At 36.5% G+C, this 19,027-nt stretch overlaps 1 protein-coding gene across 5 annotated transcripts in view; it reads right to left on the bottom strand.

Moving 5' to 3' along the window:
• Window positions 1-19,027, bottom strand: part of LOC131035487 (nuclear pore complex protein NUP214) — a 157,765-nt gene that overhangs the window by 44,233 nt on the left and 94,505 nt on the right. For all 5 annotated transcript variants that reach the window (XM_057967194.2, XM_057967193.2, XM_057967195.2 and 2 more), the window contains one exon: window positions 15,904-15,961. In XM_057967194.2, the coding sequence (XP_057823177.2) occupies window positions 15,904-15,961 (58 nt within the window). The remainder of the gene's footprint in view (window positions 1-15,903; window positions 15,962-19,027) is intronic.

Here is a 19,027-nt window from a genome sequence, read left to right as displayed (position 1 = left end):
AACTTAAACAAACTATAGATTCTAAAATAATAAACAAACTACTAAAAATTAGTAAACAAACTATAGATTCTAAAATAATAAACATACTGGTAAAATTAATAAACAAACTATAGAATTATTTTGAAAGAAATAAAAAATCTACATACCTGAGCCTGTGTTGCCTGAGCCTGCCGTTGACGTCACCTTCACCTGTGAGCCCTCGCGTTGTCGTGAGCTGTGAGCCGTCGCATTGCCTGTCGCCTGTCAGTGAGCCCTCGCGTTGCCTGTCTGTCGTGAGTCGTCGCCTGTTTGTGAGCCATCGTCGAAGACAAATCCGAATGTGTTTTATGTCTGCTCGTGTCATCGCCGAAGAGAAATAAAAAATACATCTTCTTATTTTGTTTTAGGGTTTAAATGACCCATTTTCCTTCCACAAAAGTCAACAAAAAACCTCTCGAAATTCGCGCGTGAAGCGGATTCATCGAAAAAATATGAGAAATACGCCACATCGACATAGGATTCGTCGATATGCGTGGGTAAAAACGCGGATACATTTCAAGATCAAAATGGAGGAACCCTGTTCGATTCCACAGGGATTCCACTTCGAATCTGAATTCAAGACGAATCACATCCGGATTTGGGGGAAAACCTAGACGTACGGTAACCTAGGGTTTAGGGTTTTAATCTTGGCCATTGACCTTGGATCAATCTAGGTCGTTACTTTGTAATGGGATGTTTATATAAAACCCCCTCCTCTCATTTGTAAAAAGAGAGATTTCAGGGAAATTAATGTAGTGATACCTCTTAAGTAACAGACATAATTCATTGTTCAATATATTGGTGAATCTTTGTCTACTTTTGCAAGTTAGCATGGTTTCTTGGCTCTCATTAGAATAGATTTCATTTCCAAGTTGATAGACTGAATGAAGGATTTGATAAAATTGCTTAATGTGGAGTTGATGTGTTCATACTTTTTATTATTAGATGATATCAATTATTTTGCAAAGTTAGCCTGAACCTATAAATGAAAACTTAACTTCTATTGCTATATTCATTGTTCAAAATGTTGATGAATATGATTGACATGAAAATCTTTTGAATTCCTTAGACGATAGGACCGTTCTTGTCTAGTTGAATTTGGCAAAACAAGAATTACTTTTGAATTCCACTTTTGCAATTTTTTTCTCTAGAGTCCATAGGATTAGCTTAAGATTAGAATTATCTTCCTAAACCCTCACCCTTTTTCCCTTTTTTTTAGTCTTAGTAGAAGGAAGATTGGAAAGAGCTTATTGCAAAATCATTCCCAAAAAGAAGAAAGTTACAAGTGTCGGCAATCCGCAGAATCCTTAGATTGATTTCCTCCTTGAACAATTGTGTAAGGACCCCTTGAGATTACCAGCAAATCACAACGAACCAACTAAGACTATCCATACGAATTTGGGAACCTTGGAGTCATCTTTGTGATCACACAGTTTAGCTATTTAGCACATAGAAGAATTTGATCAAGAGAGAATAGGATATGTCTAGGTATTTTATTCTAAGTTGAGCGTGCATAAAAACAACACCAACATGTCCCCATAGGAGTTCTGGATTAAGAAAGGGTGAATAAGGGCATCAACATCGCCCACTTGCAGCCAATCTTCCACCCTTGGAACCAAACCCACCCCAATCTGAGTCCTACCCAAGATATCCTCCAAGCCACCCCGTCACTCTTCACAAACGCATTCAGTCACTAGCTAACATGCCTCCACTATTGTGTCTAATTCCAAGCACCAACCCTAAAATAGGGAGGCTATCTGTAAGGAAAAATAAAAGTGTAGAAAATTGCAGAGAAGAACAAAGTCGCATAACACTCAGATTTACGTGGAAAAACCTGGTAAAAATATACCAGTAAAAAACCACGAGCAAAATATCTTTCGTATTGATTCTCAAGAATTACAGAGTTACAACAATCTCAAAACTGTACATCAAAACATGACTTCAAGGAGCATAAAACAACCGAGTTGTAGAGTCCTAATTGAAGACAACTTACTAACTATAGTAAGTATGACCCGCACAACTACATGTAAAACACATGTCGAAATTACTATTTATAGTGAGTCCCAAAAAAAAATTGCGCCTCACGACAGAATGCCTAGCAGCGCACTAGTGGGTAATCCATGATGACGCAACCACTGATCGCTAAGAAGGCCATGATGACTCAACCACTGTTAGATGGGAATCTGTTGACGTGTATTTTGTACACTATCAAACACAAAATAAAATACCCAAGGGTACCTTATCCTCTCTTGAGTAAAGTCTCCGAATGCTGAAGATATCGCGAAAAGGATCAATCAGGATGGCTTCAAGGTTCTTTGATGTAGGATCTCTACGTGTGGATAAGCTCTCTGTGGTATGATGTGATTTGCTGGAATCACAAGGGGACTTACACTTGATGACTGAACTTCTAATTTGCTTTGAATATTGCTGGAACACAGGATTTTACTGCCTTAGATTTAATAAAAAAAAAGAAAAAAGATGAGGGCGAGGAAAGGATCTAATCCTAACACTAAGAATGTAAGAGCAATGAATGATCTTTGATGAAATTCTAACTAAGTCTTGTTTTGACATCCCAGGACCATCTCCACAAGGTTAGTGCGATCTTCGAAGGAAAGCTTTATGATGTTCAAATCATCACTGCAGGCATAGACACCATCAGGCTGATGCATATCAATGAAGAAGCGAAAATTGAAGTTAAGCTTAAGCTGAATGATTCCAATTGACTACACAAGGCAAGTCTGCAATCAACAAACTGCTAGTAGTATGGATATACGAATTTCACCATCAGTCAAGCACATTTCTTCCACTCATCTAATAACAAGAAATCAAATATGAGAAGTATAGAGACCATGCAAATTGTCAAATTGACCCATAAATTTCACCATTTCTTCAATGAAGTTACAAGTCTTTTACAACATCTTGGTAACAATCTTTGCCTTCTCTCTCTACTCTACTCTAATTGCTATTCTATCAACTGGCTAATCACCTTCTAACTACTAATGACTAACTATTCCTTAACTACCTTCTATTAGCCTTTACAAATGAAGAGTCGGGGCTTATATAGTGCCCTTAATACAATTCAATGGCTAAGATCAATTTGAGATCAATGGCCAAGATTCAATAATAAAAACCCTAATTAGGGTTTGTTACAACCATTACATAACATTTAATGCTTGACCAATAAAATAATTGTATTAATTGGACACATGTCTCCTCTGGAAAATTCGACCAATAGATAGCTGGGGTAGGTACATAGAAGTTTGTGCCACCCCCCATGAGTTAGGTACATTGAATCTGGACATGCTGAGGTGAACCACACCGACTGGAGAAGTGATGACTGGGAGGCCACCTCGTCTGACACTCAGTTGATGCCAATTTGGTAATGTTGAGAAATTAGCTTTAATTAACTCTTCTGGAACTATCTGCTTCTTCAACGAACCCTTGCTTTGACTTCTCTTGTATTTGATTTGCAGGATGATGATGTATCTCGCCTTGGAATGCTAGATTGGAAGAAGTTATTCCTGATGATGCTTGACCGAGGAAGGCCGTCCTTGTTGTTGCTTGACTGGAGGAGGTCGCCCTTATCCTTGCTTGATCTTCTTGGAGGAGACCGTCCTTGATCTGGCTTGATTTTCCAACTTCGGGATCTCCATTTGATGCCTACACAAAATATTAAAGTTAGTCTTTTGAGCATCAAACCTCAAAGCATGAAATTTAAGACCTTTCAAAGGTAAAACTTAAGATGTTAATTTGAAAAAAGTCATGATAAATCAAGAACTATACATTTTCAAATTAATCATGAATGGAAATTGGATTTTCAAGACTTAGATTTTACAAAATTGCAATGGGATCACAATAAGTCTTGAATGAGATCTTCAAGAAAGTAATTCTTCATACCTTCCCTTGAGTACTTAAGTACAAAACCTTGAAAAATGAAGGAAGAAGACCGGATTTTGTTGTGCAAGATTTATAGCCCTCCCTTGGATGAAGTATGCCTCCTTTAGCCTTCAAAAGAGCTTCACCTTCCACTAGCTTCTCCAAAATCTGGAAATTCACCTTCAAACTTGCTTAATTTCACCTTCAATCTTCTGGATTTCGCTGCTCAAAATATGCTCTTCAAGTTCGCATGAGAGATAATGCAAGAATGATTTGAATTTGCTAAAGAACCTCTCCCATTATATAGAGCGCTTACCTTGACTCTTGTTGAGGCTGACCTAGCAATTAAGCCTTAAAATAAAATAAAAAACCACCAAGAAGAAGGCCGACTTGATAAATAAAGACAAAATAATGCCTTGTGCGCTCAACCTTTAATCTTTTAATTATTGAAATTAATTTTAATACCTCTTAAGATGTTATTTTGATTATTTCAAGGTACAAAATTAATTTATTAAATTGAAATGCCTTTAATTTAATGTGAATTTGATTTAATCTTCCAAAGGCTTCGAAGTGAGCAAATTTGGTGAATTTTAAGAATATCAACGCTCAAACAATGTAAAAATGAAGGATATCACCAATTTCGCCCTGGTCCCTTGGCAAGGGTCAGGAGCGATTTTTCAATCTAGACCTTGCATACCTCCCTTTTTTCGCCCAAAACTTCATCTAGACATTTAAATGGTATTTTTAATTGAAGTTTTGAATTTGATTTCATTTGACCTTTAGGAGGAAAGTGTATTTAGGTTTGTTTTTTTTCGCCCTGGACCCTCAGCAAGGGTCAGGAGCGAATTTCACAATCTAGGCTAAGATCATCAAGTTTTGGAGGTAAATCCTTGTTGATCACATTTTGGAGGACCTTTCCACCTTAGCACAACCTTGCCTTAGCGCAATCTTGAAGGGAAGTAGTTGGTTTTGCAAATTTCGCCCTGGGCCTTCAGTGAGGGTCAGGAGCGATTTTGAGTCTTTTGCACAAATTCTTGATCACTTCAACTTCAAATTACCCTCAAGGCGTAGAATATCATTCTTTACTCCCTTTTGAGTCTTGGAAACAAAATACCATCTCGAAATACAAGGGAAGTGAGAACTCTTGGAAATTTCGCCCTGGACCCTTAGAGAGGGTCAGGAGCGATTTTGCCTATTGTCATCAAAATTTGCACTCTCAGCATCTCAATTCCACCTCAAGGCATTTCAAACACCGTTTCTAACTCGTGCCTAGGCTTAGCTTTGCTCAATTTTGGAGAAAAAGGTTGGATATTAGGTTTTTCGCCCTGGGCCCTCAGAGAGGGTCAGGAGCGATTTTGCAAATTCAAGCTTATCCATCTTTTGTTAGCCCTCCAAATTATCTTCAACGGGCAAAACACACCCTTCCTCATTCATTTCAATCATAAAATCGCTTTGTCCTTGCAAGAAAATTTTGCCTTTGAAATTTTCACTCTGGGCCTTCAGAGAGGGTCAGGAGCAATTTTCTCTTTGTTGGCCAAAATTCACCATTTTTCAAACTTTCAAATGCATCCAGTAACGTCCAATCTTCTCTCCGGGAAACCCTACACAAAACAAGTTAGCCAAAATTAGCGAGAAATAAACTTGAACAACATTTTCGCCCTGGACCCTCAGCAAGGGTCAGGAACGAAATTTACAATCTAGGCTAAATTGCTCAATCTTTTAGTTTCAAACCACTTCACAGAGCAAGGTAAGATCATTTTCAAGGCCAAGAACAAGGTTTCAAATTCAAGCGAGTTGGCATATGATGTCTATAATGAATTTTGCTCTGGACCCTCAGCAAGGGTCGGGAGCGAGATTCGCTTTGGACCTCCTGAGAGGGTCAGGAGCGAAATTCGACTTTTTGAACTCTCCGTCAAGATAATTTTATGGAATATAACATTTAAGTATACTTTAAGTTATATTCCATATATACTTTCAAGATGTTTGAGAGTGGTTTCAGACCTCCAGGAGCTATATTGCAAAATCTAGTTTTTGGAGGATTTTTAGTTTTCAAACTTAGTCAAATTTCAGGATCAAGACATTCCAGACTTAGCCAAATTTCAGGATCAGGACATTCCAAACTTAACCAAATTTCAGGATCAGGACTTCGCTCCAACAGGACCTGCTATCCAGGTGATCCCCTAGGCGACCCTCAAAACGCAAAGGCTAACAGACAAAAACCTAAAAGACCTAGAAAACAAACCCTAAAAAGCAAAAAAGTAGGGGTCCCCATTTGCAATGGGGCGATGTGTGAAATAGTCACAACAGAATCCAAGATGACTCAACCACTGCAAGCTAAGCCCAATTTGGACTTCACATTCCAACACTATCTCCACATCAATTCTACAACGCCCTTCTGCCATTAGATAATCATCACCAAACACAATCGAAACTTTGTGTAAAACTTCTCATCCTCAAAGACGAAGATATTCTTCAGTCTATCTAAAGAAACCTTCCCGCAAAAGGCAATCAATGAATTTGAAGCCCGAAGAGAGAAATTCGCTCACATTATCGCTGCTCAGATGATATCGACTAACCGCCACCCACAGCACAAAACCACATTCGAAAGCGTGAGAATGAAGGAAAGACTAAGACTCCGCTAATTATATACCATTTCCCATGCACCATCTTCCTATCAACAGAGAGTTAATGCCATAGCATTAATAAGATTGTACTTGGCCTACGTACCAACTTGAAGGGTCATAAATCCAATGCACTATCTTTTCTTAAGTCTAAAAAGGCCACAACATCCACATCATTTGTTGACTCAATAGCCACATTAGATAAACGATCAGACTCCTTATTACCTTCTCTCCCGACATGTGATATTTTGAAGCTTTTGAACATTGTCAACATGTTTGAAATTAACTTCACCACCTTATCAATGTGCCAATCCTCATTACTCCCTTTCATAATTGCATTTGTTACGATGCAAGAGTCGCCTTCAAGATGCACTTGTGGGATTGAGAGTCTCTTTGCTAGTTTGACTCCGAGCAAACCAGCCTTTGCCTTTGCAATGTTGTTAGTTCCTGGAGCCAATTTTTGAGTACTCCAAGCCAACAAACAACCCTTCCAATCCTTAGCTACACACCCTGCCCCCGAAGGCCTTCGATTCCTTTGGAAGCACCATCGAAGTTCACTTTCACCCACCCTTCTTCCGGGGCAATTCAATCTGTTGGGTTGTCTTTTGATGCAAATGGATTAACCCATTTTTGGTCCTTTAACAGGCCTGAATTTGAATAGGGGCCAGCTTGTTTGAATGAAACTATCTTCCATGTTGTAAGGATGTTTATTCAGATTCATTGTGGAGGCAACTGAGGAAACTAGTTCACAGATAGAGCATTCAATTCTGTAACACACCTGACTAAGACTTTCAGCCTAATCCTAGAAGATGTAGCTATTCCTTTCCTTCCAAATTTCCCAAATGAGAGCAGATTGTTCAATTTAAATTTAACCTCTTTAAATTTTTTACTTATGTTTTAATTTTTTCTTATACATTAGAAAAGCTATTAAATAATTTTTATTTTATTTTCTTATATTTTATCATCTCCCAATCATCCCTAAAATCCAAGAAAATATTTGCAATGCCAAATACGAGAAACATTGTATAATGATAATCTACAAATGATTTTTGCTCTTATAAATATAACCAGTTGGAAAGAGTTTAAAAGCTAAAGGAACATACTAATAGGCATGTGCTTATTGATTTTTGCATGAAATGTAAGTCATTTCTGGTAATAGAGAATATTTTTAGATCAAGGTGAGTGCTTATGCTCAAAATTTGACAAGGTTGAGTCACAATTAGTTACCCCCTGAAACCCCTGCCTAGCATTAGCTGTCAATAAGTGACCCCTCAAAAGTCCGAACTTTTCCAATCAATGCCCCCTCCAAAGTCTGATTTCTCCCTTGCTCAGTCAGTGACCTCTCCAAAGCCTGATCTATGATAGGAAGCCTTTTCCTTAGCAAGATAAACATTTCCAAGGGTCAATGCTTCATGTTTGATGAAATTGAAGTGATTGAGAAAGCATAGCTAACATCTTTGCTCAGAGTCAGTGAGGGGTGAAAACCACGACCTTGCTCAGTCAATGCCCTCTCAAATCCACGACCTCCTTAAGGCACTGTCAATGCATGCTAAGAACTTCGCCCAAGATTAAATGATAATGTCTAAGGCAATGATTATGTCAAAGATGAAGGAAAAATGAGTTTAATCTATTTGTTTGAGCACCCACTGGCAATCGATATGTGCTAGTCAAAGGAGGGATCAAGATGGATTGCTAAAGAAGTTTGAAGGCATGAACATAATGGACGCTACAAATGTTATCAAGGGCTGAACTACTTCTAGTCAATGACCTATCAAAATCTCAACCACTCCCAGTCAGTGCTCATCCAAACCTTTGAGTAGCACATATCGATTGCCAGTGGGTGCTCAAAACCCGATCACCCCCACCTTCCACTACTCCCTCACTTCGCCTTCTTTCCTTCCTTTCATCCCTCCATCTCCTTCCACTTTTCCTTCCTTCATTCCATTTCTTTCACCCTCACTTCACCTTCCTCCCTTCCATTTCCATCTCACTTTCAGCTTCCTTCCATTTCCTTTCACCCTCACTTCCACTTCCATCTCCTTCCTTCCACTTCTCCTTCACCTACCACTTCCACCTCACCTCCATCTTCTATCACTTCATCCTCCATTACTTTATCCTTTCACCCTTCCATCTTTCCTTTCACCCTTCCTTTCTTCACTTACACCTTCCCTTCCACTCTTCCATCTTTCCTTCCACTCTTCCATCATTCTGTCTCCTACATCCTTCACCTTCACCTTCACCTTCACCTTACACCATACATCCTTTACTTCCTCCCAGCCACGACATGTCCTCCTCCTCACATTCCTTACCCCTTACTTCCCCTAGCACACCCTTCATCCCTTTACCACCCTCCAAACCCTAACACATTTCACCTTACATCTCTTCTCCCTGTTGCATGTCTCAATCCATATCCCTTATACATCCCTTCCACTATGGCATCCCTCACTTCCTATGCCTCCCTAAAACCACGAACTTATTGAAAGCATTGTCAATGCCCCTTAAAAAGCCCGACCATTTTCAGTCAATGACATCCCAAAAGCCCGATCCTTTTTATGCTCCACTCAATGCTATCTTGGAACCTCGATCATTTCTAGTCAATGCCCATTCAAAAGTCCAATCTCCCTTATGCTATAGTCATTGCCCTTGCAAAAACCCGAACTTCTTGTGCTGGCCAAGGTCCACATTGGAGAAGTCATGTTTGAGCGCTTATGATTGAGAGAGGGGCCCACCTAAGAGATGAAAAAAAAATTATTTAAAAATTTTAAAAACAAAACAAGTCGGCCAAGAAGGTGGCAAAATAGTGCTTCAAAAGGAAAGTGAAACATTTCAGTTCCCTGAACAAGTCAACTAGGGAGTGAAACAACACAACTCCACACAACCACACCTATAAGAGAGGGTGCTTCATCTCAATTAAGCACAACTTAAGCAAAGCGATCCTGATTCAGACCTAAAGGCAGAGTGAAATACATTAAAGGCAGCGATTTTTTATAGCAAAGCTTGATTATTTTATTGATCAAAAAATTACCTCAAGGCGGAGTGATTTTGTTTAAAAAGACTTGAGCTAGACCAGGAAATATTTTTTACCCATTCTTTGAGGGCAATCTAGGCAGACTTGTGTGAATTTTCATACACAATCGGACCTGTAGCAACATCAAAGACAAAGATTATTTGAGTATCAGACCTTGGGAAGACACAGAATCAGACTTAACATTCTGCTTTTGTCAAGGTTTTGTCTTTATTGATATCTAAACTATGTGATATAATTTCAAATCCTTTTTTTTTGCAGGTCTGAGGCGTGAAAGATGAACACTTATATAATCTAGAAGGAGCACGACATCTACAGTTCACACCATCGAACATTTCAGCATCCAGAAGAATTCAAGGATTGCTTTACAAAATTATAAGAGGACCAAGGATAAAGCCTAGATCGTGCAAAGAATGGAAAGAGGAATTTCACAACTTGAAAGATAGGTTCAAGGGTGCATCACATCAAGATCTTCCTCATCAAGATATCCAGGAGGTGATTGCAAGGATCAAGACATTATACCCTGAGGAATACTCCATCAAAGTGAAGAAGTTCAATCATAGCAAGGGGGATCAACGACAATATAGAGACTGAAGCGTCATAACCTCAAGGATATAATCACCCCATGGGGATAATTCTACAACCTTAAGAATCCAAGCAATGCAAAGTGGAAGAGCGATGAAGTCAGAGCTACAAGGGAAGATCAACTAAAGGCATCACATAGTCTACATCAAATGTTATCAAGGAGATAGTTTCAGAAGAGTTTATCAAAGTTGAAAGATGATGCAATTTGGGAATATATCCTACCATCATCACATTCTCACTGCAAGCGCTTGATAATGTTGAGTATCAAGAGATATGCCGCATTCATTAACAACTTGTGATGAATTACAATCAGCTAGCTGAGGTGGTGCCCCGTCATCACTTATCCAATCACATCACTTCAAGATAATGCATCCTGATTCAATGCACTTGACTCATCCATCAAGGAAGATAACTACCACATGTGGACACAAAGTTTGATGCACCTACCCTCATCATTCATTGGTCAATCAGTCAAAGAAGGACATGTCCATTTTATTGTAATTCTATCATTGGTCAAGCATTAGATACTTTGTAATGGGTGTAACAAACCCTAATTAGGGTTTCTATCTTTCAATCTTGGCCATTGATGAGGATTTGATCTGAGCCATTCATTGTAATGAGAGCACTAAATAAGGCTCTACTTCATTTGTAAAGGTTAATAGTCAATAGTTCAAGAATAGTCAATAGTAGGTAGATAGCAAGCAAATAGTTAGAGTAGAGAAGGAAGAGAAGGCAAAGATTGTTGCCAAGACTACTTGTAAGCAGTATATTAATTTCATTGAAGATATGGTGAACTTTATGTGTTGATCAGAAATTTGCATGGTCTCATTTAATTTTCATGTTGTTTAGATGAATGGAAGAACTTTGCGCATGATCAATGGTGAAATTCATATATCCATACTACTAACACCTTGTTGATTGTAAAGTGTCTTGCATAGTCAACTAGATCCGTCTTGGCCAAGCTTAGCTTCAATTGCTACTTCTTCATTGATATACATCGCCTTGATGGTGTCTATGTTCGTGGTAGTGATTTGAACATCATACACTTACCTTAGGAGATTGCACTAAACTTTGTGAAGTTGTTGCTTTGCATGACAAAGCAAAGTCTAGTCGAGTTTCACCAAAGATTGTCCATTGTTCTTACATTTTTAGAATTAGATTAGCTTTCTCAACCCTATCTCTTTTGTCCTTTTTTTTAAAATCAAGTGAATTTCCACGTTCCAGCGAGATATTCAAGCATTCAAATTCAACGTAAGTCCCCTTGTGATTCTCACCTCCTTTGATCACGAAGTTTAGCATAAGAGGAGATTCTATTCAAGAGAGGATAGAATACTTAGTATTTTATTTTGTGTTGCATTGTTATAAAAAACACATCAATACCAACCACCCCTAAGATCCAAGAAAATATTTGCAGTGTCAGATACAAGAAACATTGTATAATCTACAAATGTTTTTTGCTCTTATGAAAATAACCAATTGGAGAAAGGTTAAAAACTAAAGGAACATACTAATAGGCATTAATAGGCATGTGCTTATTGTTTTTAGCTAGATTACTAGGTTCGGCCCCCTAGACCCCCAGTAGTGGTCCTGGTCTCGGGTTCTAGTCCGGTTCGCTTGTGGTCCGGACAAGGTCCGTGATTCACAAGCCTAGTTCAGACTAGGTCAAACCCAAGAGGACCCAGATTGAACCCAAGGGTCTGACAGCCCAAAAATGGTTTGTTTTTTTTGCAAAATTTGAATTTTTTTTAATTCCACCACATAAAAAATTAAAATATAACCCTACAAGTGAGTTTTAAAACATTAACTTGGCTCATTTCACACAAGCAACATGACTACAAGCAAGGGGAAACGAAGATGTGGGATATAGAGCCATAGCATATTGATTTGGATGCTTTCACTTCTCATATTGTTGCATTTGATGACTCGAATAGCGAGCAAACTTAAAGTGCAAGTGCAAGTGTAAGTGGCATTGGCATTGGCTGTTGAGACATGGACCAGCTAGGACTCAAACCTAGGACCTTCCATACGCTGCTAGAGTGCTCTACCACTGAGCTACTGGCCCCTCTTGGACCAGTCCATCGTCGGTCTGGATGTGGCTTATTTCCAACACCAACACCCCCCCTTAAGCCACACCTCTCATGTGCTTGGGGCTCCTAGCTTGGGCCTGGCTCTGATACCATGTTTAGACATGGACCAGCTAGGAATCGAACCTAGGACTTTCCATACATTGTTGGAGTGTTGTCATGTCCCCTCCTGGATCGATATATATATATATACAGAGAGAAAGAGAGAGACCCTAAATAAAGAAATTATTATTATTAATTAAAATAATAATTATTAACGAATGATTATTTAGAATTCATTAATTAAGTATTATTTATGAGCATGATTTAAATATTATATATTATGAACATAATTTATATATTCAATAATAAATGATAATAAAATTAAAATACAAAAGAATAGACATATAAATTAAATTAATTTAAATATCAATACACTTATTTAGCATGGATTAATCATCCATTTATTTCTATCAGCAATAAATTATTAAATAAGGAATAACCATTTATCTCAATAATAATAAATTATTAAATATAATATTAATTTACAAACAATATTAATTGCTATTAAATAAGTATTAAATAAACACATAGTGGCAGACCCAATCTGACATGCATCAGATTTGTCTGCCAATACATGTATAAAAGAGAGAATGAAAGCTACGAAGCAGAATAGGAAGATGGGGTGACACGGTATTATCTCAATAATACGAAGTAGAGAAGTTAACTATCTATATACAAACAGCGAATATTAGAGTCTAGTTGATGACACATCATTAATAAAAAGATACTTAACACCAGCTTGAAAACAATGTTTTAGATTGATTAGTAATTGTTCACCACCGAAATATATTATGGAACATTAAAGGTAATTTCATCACTTAAGTCCCAGCCTTCAGCAAACAACAACCAGAGGGTGTCAGAGATTGTCCCCTCACAGTAAGCAATATATGGAAATATAAGTAATATTATAAGTTACGTATCGTATGATTAATATAAGCCACCATATAAATTAATAATTTGTATGGTATCACACAAATAAAGCAGCGTTAAAGAATAGTAAGCAATGACTACGAAAGTCATCCATTAATCGATATCTTATGTGGAAGTACGATATCAACTAAACAACGATTACCAGCCATCGATATGAAGACCAGCGATCATCTGAATCAGATGAGCAATAATAATAAGAAAAGATGTAGCAACGATTATGTCACCAACGATAAAGGAATGAATCTACATAAAGCTATCATAATTAGCAAAAAGAATATTTAAGTATTCCAGCGATTAAAAGACCAATTGTTATTCCTTAAGATAACAACAATTAAGAAGAGATTATGTTAAGGAAACTAATCAGGAGCCCTTGGATAGCAAACCAATTGTTATAGAGACACGTTGGGAGGAGATATGTCTTTCATTGCTTATGAAGAGGTGCGAACCATTCAAGCTATAAGATATATTAAGGCATGAACACATAGATTCAAAAAGGGGGGGAAGGAAAGACAGCGCGGGCATTAAGGAAAATAGGGATCAGAGGGAACTGCAGATTGGAGACCAGACTGCGGGCGCAGACAGGTAAGAGGTGTCCCATATTGTAGGTGTAAATAAATATAAATAATAACAATTAATATATATATTAAAGAATACAATGAATAGTTTAATATATATATTAATATATATAAATAATGAACATCTGAATACATAGGTTAATGAAAGATGCTTAGGAATGTGTAATAAACATAAGTAGTAAATACATATCAGGAATAGTAGGAATGTATGTTAAGAAATAAAGGTGAATATTGATTAATGAACATTTTTATGAATATGTGTAGAGAATACATGTTAAATCAGGAATATGTACATGTGAATTATGGAATAGGAAAATAATAATAAAATGCAAAAACGTATTATAAATGTAATCACATGTTGGAGGCTATAGGGAGGAAACTCCCTTAGTCTAAGGAAGGGATTATGATAATCCTTAGGGCAGTATATATACTAAATACCTATATGCATATGTATGGCTTGGTTGACTAAGTTCACCAAGAAGAAACGGATCTGGCCGGTCCCCTCTGAGGACTTGGGTGATGAGGTGCATCACCCAAGGCAAGGAATGGACATAGGGTCCTCCTTGGATGGCTTGGGTGTAAGAAGACAGGAATCGAATTAACCTTCGATTTCCTGGAGGGCTTGGATGTAAGAAGTTACATTCAAGACAGGAGTCGAGTTCACCTTCGACTTCCTAGAGGGCTTGGAACCAAGATGGGTTCCAAGAAGGCGAGCCTCACGGCCGCCAAATGACATATCTTCATATGGCATTCGTATCCTTTTTAATTGATGAGAATTGTGATTATGTAATTAAGTATTTTAAAGTTAAATTGCAAGTTAAATTAGTTATATATATATATATATGTTGTATTCTAACAATCTGTTTTGCAGGACAATGATCTCTAACTAGTAGGGACATTACAAGTGTTCTACCACTGAGCTACTGGCCCCTCTTGGACCAATCCATCGTCGGTCCGGGTGTGGCTTATTTCCAACACCAACATTGGCATTGATTCAGCTAATGTCAATGTCAATGTCAATGATGAGGAGGATGAGAATGAGGATGATGAATTAGAAAATCAATTTGATGATCAAACTTTAAATTGTTGAAAGTTGAAACAATGATACTTGAATATTTTATCATTTTGATATTAAACTTGATGCATATGATGCTGTTATGGTATGATCATGATGCTATGATTACAAGTTTATGTTGGTTTTGTTGTTTATATGATGCTATGTGACATGCTAATCTTAATTCATGCTTATAGGCTGCACATATATATATATATATATATATATATATATATATATATATATATATATATATATATATAATTTACATGTTTTTGTACTAACGAACCCAAACCTCTTTTCAAAATTTTGCTGTACCAGCGTACCAGTTCTTTGAACCTGAACCGGTGCCTGAACCCGAACCGGCAACCTAGGTTTTTAACATAAAATGTAAGTCATGTATGGTAGTATAAAATATTTTTAGAAAAGCATAAAGTTGTACTAGTTAAAAAGAGAAAGCAATAAGAAGGTTAATGCTGTTAATTTGTATGGAAGCTTCAACAATTAATTGAAAACATAAAAATTAATAGTCCACGTTAGTATCCTATGATAACAAGCTACAGCACTGCCTGATTTGCATTTACAATTTTCTTGTAGTTAGCAAAACATATCAAGGAATTATCTACAATCCTCTGCTTTCCCCAAGATAGAAATCAACTGGAAGGGTCAAATGTATATTTGTGCAGAAGCTTAATCGAGTGAAAAGAGAAACATGAGAACTCCATGTTAGTATCTTTTGCTGATAACTATAACATGGCCTGATTCACATTTGCAATTTTCTTGTAGCTAACGATGATATATGAAGCAAATCCCTACAGTCGTCTGCTTCTACCAAAAATGGCTTTAGGATTATTCAATCATTGCTGCCCACGTGAAGTGTAATAACAGTAATTGTTCCTGGAATTTTATGGGATATGATCTCTAACACCATGGAATAGAGTCATTTTTTGCCTCCCAACCCTTCATGCAGTCTAATTCAATAATTTAAGGAAAGCAAATTTCATAATAGCATATGTCAATTACCATAATATTTTGCCTGAATAATCTTTCACAAGAAATAATCCAACACTGTTGTACATGAAAGAAGTCAAACCTTGCATCATCTTATCACGAAGAGTTTGAATGTCAAAAAGTTGCTCCTCAAGCCTTTCCTGCACAAGAAACAAGCTCATAGATAAATATCAGATATATTACCATTTCACATCAAGTCGCATCTCCTACCCTCCATCTAGCATTCATTTTCTATATTAAAGGAAGGTGAAACCTTTCTTTTGAAACAACTTACACAGCCATACGCATATATAGCAATAAAACGTCATGTATCAAATTGAAACAGGCTGCACACAAATCAATTTTTTTGGAAGAAAAATCCTCACATGCAGTAATTCTGAGGCAGAAAATGCAACATCTAAATATAGGATATACTATTGCAAGTGAGGTCAGAATAAAGAGTGATAAAAGGACTGCAAAAAATATGAAAGAATGAGATGCATATACAACTAAAAGAGACAACAAAAGTAGTTAAGGAATAAAGACACAGATTCAATTCTATTTCACATAACCTTGCTACTGAAGATCTATAAACTTCATATCCAAATCACATTAATGAAAACTACACACATTATAAGCCCTTCCAAAGGAAGACCAAATCTAAGTTCATATGTTTAATGTTTTCCAGCTAATCACTAGTATCCATTTTACAAGTAAAATGTTTAATAACGCATCCAACAAAACTAACAATTGTTTACACAATAGAAACTCTATGCAAATTTAAAAAGTTAGAATTTAAGCAATGCAAAATCAAGTTTTATTGTCGGTTAGCAAGCTTTAATCAATATTAATGTCCACAACGAAAAATAGATCATTGTAGCCCAAAATGTACATTCAATCTTAATATAAAAGCAATAGTGTAACCAAACCTAGATTACAAAATAGTAACGAGATAATAAGCACAAAAGAAATGGAAATATAACCATGGGAAAAACCTAAAACAAACCAAATTCAAGCTCACTAAGTGCATTTAAGCCTGTGATGGTAGGACAAGGAGCCTACAAAGATGAGAACAAGAGATTATGACAAAGCAAAAGGTAAATGTCATAAGCATGTACAAAGGATCGAGCCCAACAAACCAACAACAACATCATCTATCTTCGTCAAATGGTCAATACATGAATTGATAATCCTCATAGAGAAGTGTCCAATGCCGATGGGGACAAGCAGAACAATCTTCGAAGGAAGTCTGGTGCAATTGGATGTATTCAAACATCCATGCAAATGAACCACTTGTAGGAAAAAAACTAGTATGTACATCCATATGTGATCCAACCCTCTAAAAAGAGAAAGGCCTTCAATGCCAATATACAGCAAATGCACTTCACCTAGATTGCGATTTGGAGACTTTGGGCACTCTAGTAACAATATGCTTATTTGAATGTGAATCAGACATAGCAAATGTCAATCATTCACAGTCCCTGAAGTGAGTTGAACGGAGGAGGTGATTGATATGACAACTCTAGCAGTCCATGTAAGGATCAATGTGTAGTATTGACAACCTTGTAAAGAAGAAGGGCCAACCACCTTTTATCTTAGTATGGAAAGAAATTGGTTAGAAAACTCTTTGAATCTCTATATCAACATACGTATCTCCCTCATTCTCATATTAGCTTAAGGAACCTAAAAATAAAATACCGCTCATTATCTACCTCCAAGATGACACGAAGGCAACTGATTATAGCTACATAGGAATGCATGCTTCCTTTTGGGGGCATCATAGACAAACCATGAATTTAAGAAAATGAAGAATCAAATAAAGAGTCAAATTTAACTCATAATGGACAGCATGCTCTCAGATGATCAAAGGGAATCCTCAATACATATGACCACATTTACAATCAATAAGAAATGCATAACATGAAAATCCAACTTGGTGCTAGGCAGTTTTGGAGGATATATCTAAGTAAGCTAGCTATATTGTTACTATATATCCCTCCAATAGTAAGCATGTTGATGATCTATTTCAATGGAAGAGGGACAATTTGGGTACTTGAATAAAGGAAAATCATTAATAGAGTTTGTTATAAATTGAAGTAGTCTGGCACCAAGATGCTTGCAATGATGAAATCTAGTGTGTTGCACCCAATCCAAAATTTATTAATTGTGCTACTTGACGACCATGTGTCACCAATTTGTCATCATGACCAAATTGTGTCAAAGTTGCAATTAGAAATAGTCGTTTTCATCCGAGTGAAGAAGTTTGTATGTCAAAAGTCCAAAGTTTGTACCTTGTCCATCAATTTTAATTCTAATAAACAATGTAATGATTAGTAATTACTTAAAATTAAAAATAATTATTAATTATTATTTGATATTTTAACTAAAATTAAAAACTAAAAATGTTACTATTATTTTTTAATTAATAAACCATTATTAATTAAAAATGATAATTTATATTTTCAAATATAATTAAAATTATAATTACTGCTAAAATAATTTATAGGTAACATAAAAAATCATTTTTTAAAATAGGAAATTGAAAAGAAAAAAGAAAAATGCTGTAGCCGGTCAAAAAAGATGAATAAAAATAGAAAAGAAAAAGAAAGCTGTGATCAAGTCAGCAAAAATGGTCCAAGAAACTTCAAAAGAAAATTTCAATAAGATGTGCCTCAACATGGAAGTGAATGAAAGTGCACCTTTATACAAGGTCTGTCCTTCAAAAAAAAGGAAAAAATTTAAAAAAAGAAAAAGAACAAACTGCAGTGAACTGGTCAGTCAGATTGGAAAGCACAAGTAAATAAAGAAGTCATCATCCATTCAAAATTCAAGCAAAATCACTTCTGCTGTTCATAACCTGAGAATGGGACTTCTTATATAATTTTTAGAGGTTCCAAGGAATGATTTTGGATTCTATAGTGAAAGATTTTCTAAGTTACAGAAATATATAACAAAAATATCAGCGTCATCTCTTCTTCAATTTCTTCAAAATTATATTAGCTGCCTCTGAAATTAAAGGAAGATCAATCAAAGAAAAAGTCTTCAAGTTCAAACCATTCAGAAGTTGTCAAAGTTTTGGAGTGATTTCAAAGGATCTGTAATGAAAGTGTTGAAGATAATATCTGGAGCTTCATAAAAAGGTTGCCAAACTTCATCAACACAAAGGAATGATTGTCATCCCTAACTCCACACAAAGAAGGATGTTTCACATGCTTTGCCATACTTCA

Source organism: Cryptomeria japonica, chromosome 10 (genome assembly GCF_030272615.1).
Source record: "Cryptomeria japonica chromosome 10, Sugi_1.0, whole genome shotgun sequence".
Classification (NCBI taxonomy): domain Eukaryota; kingdom Viridiplantae; phylum Streptophyta; class Pinopsida; order Cupressales; family Cupressaceae; genus Cryptomeria; species Cryptomeria japonica.
This window is presented reverse-complemented; position numbering and strand designations above follow the sequence as displayed.